Source organism: Clarias gariepinus, chromosome 13 (genome assembly GCF_024256425.1).
Source record: "Clarias gariepinus isolate MV-2021 ecotype Netherlands chromosome 13, CGAR_prim_01v2, whole genome shotgun sequence".
Lineage (NCBI taxonomy): Eukaryota > Metazoa > Chordata > Actinopteri > Siluriformes > Clariidae > Clarias > Clarias gariepinus.
The window spans coordinates 30,506,239-30,516,061 of record NC_071112.1 but is presented as its reverse complement, the minus strand read 5'-3'; the positions used below and the strand labels follow the sequence as shown (position 1 = coordinate 30,516,061).

At 38.4% G+C, this 9,823-nt stretch overlaps 1 protein-coding gene across 1 annotated transcript; it reads right to left on the bottom strand.

Annotated features, from left to right (window-relative positions):
- Positions 1-7,793: 7,793 nt before the first annotated feature.
- fut9a (fucosyltransferase 9a) lies at positions 7,794-9,621 on the bottom strand. Its single transcript, XM_053510031.1, has 2 exons — positions 9,518-9,621; positions 7,794-9,425 (listed from the first exon to the last, which is right to left on the bottom strand). Exons 1-2 carry the CDS (start codon positions 9,534-9,536, stop codon positions 8,314-8,316), a joined length of 1,131 nt encoding a protein of 376 aa, XP_053366006.1. The 5' UTR covers positions 9,537-9,621; the 3' UTR covers positions 7,794-8,313.
- Positions 9,622-9,823: the final 202 nt, after the last annotated feature.

Sequence of the window (9,823 nt, the reverse complement as noted above, 5' to 3'; positions counted from 1 at the left end):
CTACACAAATAACAGCGCACCCAACCCCATTGGTTTTTTACCCTGTCTTCTCAGGTAGTAAAGTGATTGCTTAGGATTGCCCAGGATTGCTTAGCTGTTTTTACTGCACCAGGCAATTGTGCTAAGCACTTTGGTGCCTAAAGTGTAGACGTTTATGAGGATTTGTTTTGACTGGATCCTAAACCTGAAGTTATTAAAAACTTGGACACTGAGTTTAGAGTCTTCTCCATCCAATGGAAAATAAAAAAGGACAAAAGTCTGGTCTAATCAGCTACAGTACATGTGACATATTGGGAATTGTATAAATTAGATTTTTACAAAGGGTGTTCAAGTTTATCCGCAACTTGTGATGAAATTTCTGGTGAATAAAGGCATAAAAGCGGTTGACATTTACAGAAGACTTCAAGCAAAGTACGTTGACGAGACTGCAGTTTAGCTGCAATAAAACGTTTTAAAAAAGGCCTTACGTTCGTGAATGGCGATCCTGGCCAAGGTGGCTTGGAGCCCACAGTCGTTCATGTGAACATTCAGCAAGACTAACTTGTGGAAGAGACAAATCTGTCTGTGGAAACTGTACACATAATTATTCACCAGCACCACTTGCATGTTACAGGAACTCGGCTGGGAGTTATTGCCACATTCCCCATACAATCCTGACCTCGTTCCAAGCCATTTCCATATGTTTGGAGCATTAAAAGGAGTTCCTGGGAGGCCAGTGTGTGAGAAGACTTTCCACCTTGATGGTATATCTAAGCACTAGTGAAACAATCAAAAGTCCTGCTTGGACTTGAACAAACAAGGTTGTATTTTACCCTTTAAATCGTCATACGATGCAGATTCTTTCACCTCTTCATACACTCGTTTGTTTATCATAAGATCAGAGTGTGTGATGGGACGGCCGGTCGTAAAGTTCACCCTGTAAGCTCGGCACAAGGTTCAGAGGTTCAGACACCAGGAGGTTGGTTAGCTTTAAATGCCAGAGTATCACCAGCTCTTCGGGTCCCCAATAACAGCTGTTGTAGAATTTGGCTGTTAGCATGGCGATATTGTCTCCTTGGTGCAGTTTGTCAGTTTACAGTGTATGTGTCAAGCTATTTATACCAGCTGGGACGTGGCTGAAAAAGCACACAGCTCATCGCAGGCTTCAGACTGTGCTGTTTAACGCTCGGGGCCTGTGATTGCTTGTACATAAACACCTTCGAATTATTTTTAGGGTTTCTTAAACCTCTCCGGTCATCCCTAGGTCACTGAAAACGATACATTAGCAACTTTCTAGCCTGCCATTGTTTCTTTAGGACGTATATGGTGCATGCTCTAAATAAACAGATTTTAAAAATGCAGGACTTTTTAAATAATAAAGTGTTATGTTTATGTAATCAATTTTGTCCCCATGTGGTCCATTTGTTTTTCAATTAATCATAAATTACAGCATGACTTGTGAACGTTCCTCATTTGAACTGATATCTTCGAGGAAAATGCTTTTTTTTAACAATTTTTATGGATACATGATAAAAATCGAGGTGGATAGAAATGACAGAGCGTGCAAACCTCTGCGCTTTACTCCTATCTTGTACCTGCATGCATGATGTAATACGTTTCCACTAAATACAACGTAACACAAATGCAATTTAAATCAGACATTTTTATTTTCAGGACACTAACAGACATCAGACATCTAAATCATTTGGCAAATAATATTTTGGTCAAATTTCATGTCACGATCAGTTCAGAAAATCCGTCCGGTTCACATGTTAAATGCGTAATGCATAGAGAAACACTCTATGAGAAATGGTACAGTATATAATGCAGCCTGTGCATTCAGTCACACACACACACACACACACACACACCCTTAATGCAAAGACAGTCTGTTAAAGGGAACCAAGACCTCACAGAGAGAACTAGATAGAGTGCAGAGAGAAAGGAAAGCAGGACGATGCAGTCAAGAAGCAATAACATCCTCTATCACGAAGAGCTCTTACTCAAACACAAGACCAGATATAAAAGTTGTTGGTGTTTTTTTTTTTTCGGTCCGCCTCACCTCTGGGGCATCTTTTGAGTCATTGTTGAAGCGCCGCAGGTGCAACGAAATGCTGCGAAGTAATAAATAAAGCCTGTCCTGAATCCATTCACATTTTACTCGGGATTATTGTTTTGCTCGAGGAGGATGTCCTACGAGCCTTCACAATCAAGTTTCTTCTTCTCCACTTCCTGTCTATTTCGGCACATTTGTTTGTACTCAGAGCTTCCAGCAGCTGCCGTTTTCGTGCTCCTTACACAGCGTGGTGTAAATGGTGTGATCACAGCTGATTCTCAGTGAACAAACTTTATCAGAAAATATTGTATTAGTATTGTGTACAATGTCTATTGTGTGTGTGTGTGTGTGTGTGTGTGTGTGTGTGTGCGTGTGTGTGTGTGAAGTAACATCTTTCATATAAAAAAAAAAGGTCTTGCATCGAATTGACATTAGATCACAAAATACAGACACAACACAGACACCAGAAGCAACTGCACTGGTAAAATAGCATCAGATTAAGGAAAATAAAGGTACAGTAATATTAGAACATCGTAATGCATTTGTGTGACAAAATGAGCATCCAAGATGTGTGTCCTACCTCTTTACATAAAAGCTGACGTACGCTGAAACTCTGACTCTTGTGATTAATGTGTGTGGGTGACTCCATGATTGGGCCGCATTTGTGATATTAGGATTAGATGCATGGAAAGCGTCCTTTACAGTAACCTATGAGCATGTTTCACCCAAGTTACTTATTAAAACAACATTTTTACTCATCCCTATGCAGCAACAAAATAGAATATTCAGGCATCCTTCTTCGAAAAACATCATTTTCATCCATGGCAGTCCAGGAAAACTTTACCTTTCCTTATTCTAGCCCAACAAATCTAATTCTGTCCATCCCAGCACAATAAACCTTGACTTTTTCTATCCTAGTCCAACAAAACTTTTTAAAAATTTTCTGTCTCTAAGCAACAAAAATGTATTTTTACCCATCCCAGCAAAACAAAATAGATTTTTTTTTAAATCCCTTTTTAACAAAACTGCATTTTTCTATTCTACCACAATAAGAAAAACAATTTTTACCCAACCCAGGCCAATATAACTGTATTTTAGCTAGTTCCTTTTGAACAAAACAGCATTATTTCCCATCTCTGTCTTAGAAAACCTCGGTTTTACCAGTTTTTTCTGCCCAATAAAACTATATTTTTGCCATTCGTTTGCCAATGAAACTGTATCTTTGCCCAACAAAAGTAAATTTTTGCCCGCCCCTGCTCAACAAAACTGTATTTTGCTATTCCCACCCAACAAAATCAAATTTTTACCCATCCCAGCACAATGAAACTGTATTTTTCTTCTCATTTTAGCCCAACAAAACAGTTTTTTCCTATTGCAGCCCAATAAAACAGCCTTTTTACCAATCCCAGCCTAAAAAAAACGATATTTCATCTTATCCCAGACCAACAAAATATTGTTTTTCCCTAATCAAACCCAATAAAATTGTATAATTTATCAGTCCCAGACCAAGAAAACAGCATTTTTATCCATTCCAACCCAATAAAACAGTTTCATTAAGTCACATGTTGAGCAGGAAGCCATCGTCCATATTTCCTGAAGATTGTGAGAAGATGACGTCAGTCTCATTCTTCTCTCCTAATTCTTTAATAATATTGTAATACTGACTGGTGTGATTGTATTAAAGGGACAACTTTTTTTTTTTTTTTTTTTCGAAAATTAGACTGAAATAAAATTATTCATTAAGAAAAAGCTACTTACTAGAAAGTCCACGTTTGGTAATTTGACTAACTCTATAATCAACAGCAAGCCAAAAAACTCAGCCTGGGATCTTTAAAATGATTTAAATGATTAAATCCATGCTTTCTTAGGTCCAGTACTAAAATAAAAAGGACTAAATGCAGCTGCAGCCATGGAATCTCCCGTTAGTAATGAGCTAAAGTTAGTCGAGGAAAACAAAGCACAGCGCTTGAGTAATGTGTGTGCATCCACGTGATAATCCTTTGTGAATTTATCATACAGTACTTGTTAGATTACACTTATGCAAAAATAGACTTTCACAGTAAAAGTAGATCAGAGAAAGGAAAAAGGAATCAAAGGAAAAGCTTTGGCACTGAACACATTTGCTAAGCTAATGTTTATGAATAGAGCAATAGAGAGCTACATTTCTCTCTTCATAAGAACAATACAGTATCTACAGTAAAAGTCCATAGACTTTCTCATTTATCACCCCCACTCCCCCCCCAAAAAAAAGACAGGGTCTCATATCATAAACCTTTATGTGTGTGAAGAGTCCACAATCTAAAACACATGCACACATTTGCATAACGGACTTGTGCTCTTGATTTCACTTTTTTTTTTTTTTTCACTCTGCTAGACAAAAAAAAAGCACGGCGTTTAAATCAGGACAGTAAAAAACAGACTGGTGTGATCATAAATAAAAATAAAAATGAAAATAAAAAAATGCTACAAAAATATGCTAAGCTATTTTATATCTATGCTATGCAACTGTGTTACTGAATTTTCTTTTTTTTGCAAAATTTTGCCAAATATAAGCCAAGCTTTCCAATTTCTCTGGCGTTCGGCAGTTTGTACTGTAATGCTCTTTAAGGTGAGCGATTTATTAAATTATTGTTTATTAAAATGCATGAAAAGCGGGGAAGTGTGCATTGATATAACTTTTTTGCACAGAATGTTTACATGCGCCAAAATGTAAAAAAATAAAAAAAACTCTAGTAAGCGTTCAAGCCGCAGAAAAGACGAACAGCTATTTGGCACTCGAGAAGACATACTACAAGTAACGACCTTTGAGTAATAAGGTGGAAATGAGCTGGTATGTAATGTTGTCCTTTTCAAAAATAAAAATGACGTTGCTCTGGATAAGAGCATCTGCCAAATGCGTAAATGTAAATGTAAATGTGGACACCGTGAACCTGGCCTTGTTTACCAGTAGGAACTTCCTTTGTTCTTTCCTGTTAAGCCATCACTGATGTTCTGTATAAAAGCAATAAACAACTAGTGCAGCTAAAAGGACTTTTCTACAGTACAAATCAATCATATGAAAATGAGTACTTCACATTAATTAGCTCTGTTTTTGTTCCCCATGAACCCCAAGCTCGAGTTACAAGTTCCCCATGAACACGTGAACATGTTCATAATCTTGCACTTAAGCTGCTACACTTGCATTTTATGATCTTAGCTAGCTAATTGTGAATAAAGTAAAAGTGTAGTTAGTTGGTTTTAAGTGAATTAGCTAGCTAGTTTAGCTTCCTTCGGAATGTTGAATCAAGAAGGGTTGCGTTGGGATTTTGCTAAAATAAATAATAGTGATCAGGAAAAAAAAAAATTTCAGTTACGTATCACGATTCTTTTTTATGGCGAGTCATGTATCACCACACTGACTCCAAAATAGATTACTAATTTTTAATTTCTAATAATTTAAGTTTTTTTAAGGTGGTAAAATGTGCAGTTCCTTTCTATTAATGCATATCATGTGCTCTAAACTCCTTACACATTAGCAAAAATTATTTTCTAAGTTTATTTAGAATGGTAACAAATCAAAAAAAAAAATTCAATCAGGATATTTATAAAAACTGTGTTACTCACATAATCGCCATACAAATCGAATTGGCACCGAAGTATTGTAATGATATCCTATCGGGTTGTCCCTGGTGATTCCCATATTTAATTAATAATGTTTTTTTATTTCATTTTTTTTTATTATATAGACATTTAATTCTTGCCCTAGCTACCATTTTGCTGCGATGTTGAGTGAGTGTCGCTATCTGCTGCTAGCACTGAACTCCTTGTGCTTGGTTTTACGTTACGATACTCATATTGTAAGAAAATATTTTCACAGTACAGTTTGCAGACTGCTTTGATTGTTGATGCTCTAAACTATTGCTTGTTGTTTGGCGCAACCACATACACCAGGCTTGTTTCACGTAGCATCGCCTGGTATCGGACGTTGGTTTAAGTAAAACTGTGTCCATGTGTTCACTGGCTGTTACGCTGTTAACTTTCAATAGGATCCTAATGTAAAAAAAGGTAACTTCAGATGATTCTCATGATTACTATACGTTCTACGTATATCGATATGAGAGTATAGCACTTGTGCTGGTGATTAAAGCGCATGTCGTGGCTGATTAATGAAAAAAAATTAACATTAAATAGCATCGTGCTATTAAATTATGACCAAAACAAATTAAAATTCAGACATCGCACTAATTACAGCAAATAGATGATACACGTACAATTCTCAAATCTGTAGACACAGCATACTTGACGAACACCACTACACCTACACTTGCGAAATAAATAACGCACAGGTATTTCCTATTCAACACTTATTTTCTCTGCGGAGTAATTTCTGATGTAGTCAGACGTGAAGTTAGACATCGATTTAAAATCACCAACTGCGAAACATGATAAATAAGGCATTAAGTAAACCAAACAGTCACAAAGGTTGTCACATAATAAAATATGTTCTCTGCATTCAAATTAATAAATATGGGGAACAAAGTGCTTGGCATGATTATCAAAATAAATTAACATCCGCTTCGTTTTACAAAAATAAACCAGAGCCGTCTAAGCAGATAACTCTGATCCCTATTGATTTACCATATTTTCCAGGACAACAAGTTCTGCTTATGTAATAAGACACCGCCCTAAAATTAAAGTAGCAATCGCTGTACTTATTTGAAAAGGTTTAGTTTTTGTGTTGCTCTTGTTTTGTATATAATGTACATACAATATTATCTGAGATGTTTTGCTTAATCCCCTTTATATAGCGATTTCATTTTAAGATTTGGTCCCAAATGTAGAACACCGCCAGACGTTGTTTCTCTGCAGTTTTTGGTCTTGGAATTTTTATGTATGTTGAAACCCTGGGAGGTGGGGTTGGGGGGTTTGTAACAAACAGCAATATCAAGATTGTGCATAAGGTCCAGTTATTAATGGAGGCTTCAGTTTGCTGCCAAGTTCTGTGGTTTGGTTTGACAGGAAAAGTTTAGTGGATTAATAGATTGGAAAATCGTCTGCATGTCATGTTTCATTCACAAGATTCCTTCTCTTGAGGTATACTATATAGACATAAGCATTTGGCCGAAACTACTGAATTGTTAATTATTTAATTCAGGTGTTTCAGTGAGGTTCCTTATCCCCAGGGAGGGTTAATCTTCATCCTTCAGCATACCAAGACATCTTGGACAATGCTACAGTATGCTTCCAACTTGTGGCAACAGTTAGGGTAAGGTCCTTTTCTACTCCAACATGACTGAGCCAGGGGTAGCTCAGTGGTTAATGCATTGGACTACGATTCGGAAGATCCCAGGTTCAAACCCCACAACGACCAAGTTGCCACTGTTGGGCCCTTGAGCAAGGCCCTTAACCCTCAACTGCTCAGATGTGTAATGAGATAAAAATGTAAGTCGCTCTGGATAAGAGCGTCTGCTAAATGCCCAAATGCCCAAAATGCTCAATGCCCAACTGAGCCCCAGTGCACAAAGAAAGGACTATAAAGACATGGTTTGTTAAGTACGATGTGGAAGAACTTGTCTGAGCCCTGACCACAACCCCATCGAGCTCCTTTGGGAGGAACTGGAACGGCGATTGAAAGCCAGGCCTTCTTATCCAACATTAGCGTCTGATCTCATAAATGCTCTACAGAGTGAATGGAATGGACACGAATTCCCACAGAAACACTTCAAAATATTGTAAAGCACCTTCCAAGAAGAGTTAAAGCTGTTATAGATCCAAAAGGGGCACCAACTCCATATTATTGGGTGTATATATTTGGATACAACATCACTACAGATTTGGTCAAATACTTTTGTCCATATAGTAAATGTATGACTACAGATTTATTACCACACCTCTGCTGATGAGGTAATGGGATGCACCAGGTAATGGGATTAAGTAAAGTATATTTCATTGAAACAATTACAATAAATTTGTTTTGTGAAAATCAAAAAATCTGGAAAAAGAAAGGCAATAACCTGGTAAAAGCCGATTCTGATGATCATTTATGTAAAACAGACTCGTGACCTTTCCTACACAGATTTTAACTCTTATTTAATTAAGATCTAAGTTAACACTGGGAATGTATGTTTCGTTTTCCTAAAGGGAAGCTAGAGTACTAGGTCTACCACAGACACAAACAAATATTGTAATACTGTATAATACAGCAGTTTGTTGTAGAATTCCTAACTCGTTACAGGATGAAAAATGTGCCTTATAGCCTGGAAAATATGGTATCAACTGCTTAGATTACTTCCAACCAATCAACCAATCAGCACATCCCCGAATTTACCCCAGTACCATTTGTCAAGATTATTAAATGCCCTGTACTCATTGTGTCTCCGGACATAATCACATGCAAGGCAAGTGTGTTCAGCCCAGAAATAGGCTTTCTTTACCTTGAAGTGTTTACGCCAGTCAAAGTACCTCAAGTAAAGTTCTTCGTTCTTGTCCAGAAATAAAAGATACTCAGCCAATTCTTTCGGGGAGGAGAAGTCGTCCACGTGGATGAAAGCGCCACCCTCTACAAAGTTCTGATAATTCTCCCTCGGTGGGCCCAACACTACTGGGACCGTGCCAACTGAGAGCGGGTTGTACAGTTTCTCCGTGATGTAATCCTTGTGAATCGAGTTCTCAAATGCCAAGTAGAATTTGCAGCTGGCGATGGTGGGGAAGTAGTCCTGGTCCGATATGTACTCGCCGAACGCTTGGCCGTAGGCGTGGATCTCCACATGCTTGTAGAGCTCATTGTAGTACTTCACTCGCACATGATCCGGGTTCCAGTTGCTCACAATCCAGCAGATCAGCTTGTTCTTGCTCGGTGGGACGAAACCTTCCTCGCCTTGGGAAGCAACAATGGCGCCGTAAGGCACTTCGATGTCGGCGTCCTGGCGGTAATTCAGGGTCAGGTTGAACAGGTTTTCGATGCCGGGTAACTGTGATGAGTGCGACGGCGACTCGAGGTTCATCCAGATCCATTTCTGAAGAGGAGGCCGAAATGCTGGTGGCATGTTGGACAGATCGGTGCTAATGTCCCTGTGGTGGATGACGACTGCATCGGATTTGTTATAAAGGTTGCGGTCTGCGGTTATGAAACAGTTGTCGATACTGAACAGGGAGCTGCACACGTTCAGGTCGTAGGTTTCCCCAAACGGCCAGAGCCAGACGAGCACTGTGGTCTGGTTCTGTTCACTTCGGTTGGACAGGAGGCTTTTTACTCGAGCCGTAGATGTTTCTGATTCAACTGGGCCTGATAACCAGCTAGTGGACGGCTTGATGTACATCAAAAACAAAGTCACAAAACAGCCCAGTAAGAAGGTGCCAAGCAGGAGGGGTCGAAGAATCCTGTGTGTAGGTGCTGATGGCATACTCTGGCCTTCAAGAAATGACAAAGACACAACATTACTAAAATATATGTAAGTAGGTTTGATAAATGAGATATGACCAAAAGATTTCCCAAATGGTTACCTGGTAGTTTTGCCGTCATTCAGAAAGGGTTTTGCAAAGCAGGTGCTTCGGACAAATTTTTGCTTCTTTAACAGAAACAAAGCGAAATGAAGCTATGAAGAGTTAAACACATTTGAATCTGTATTTGTTCCAGTCTCAGAAAGGTTTCTCAGTGTAGGTCCCTAGAGAAAAGATGAAACGATAATTATATAATTTATTTGAGTCTGAAATGGTCAAATAGTTTGCTTACACTTATACAACACTGCTCTATAATAAAAGCCTTTCCATCACAAGGGACCCCTTAACATGGTGCCATGTCATCACTTT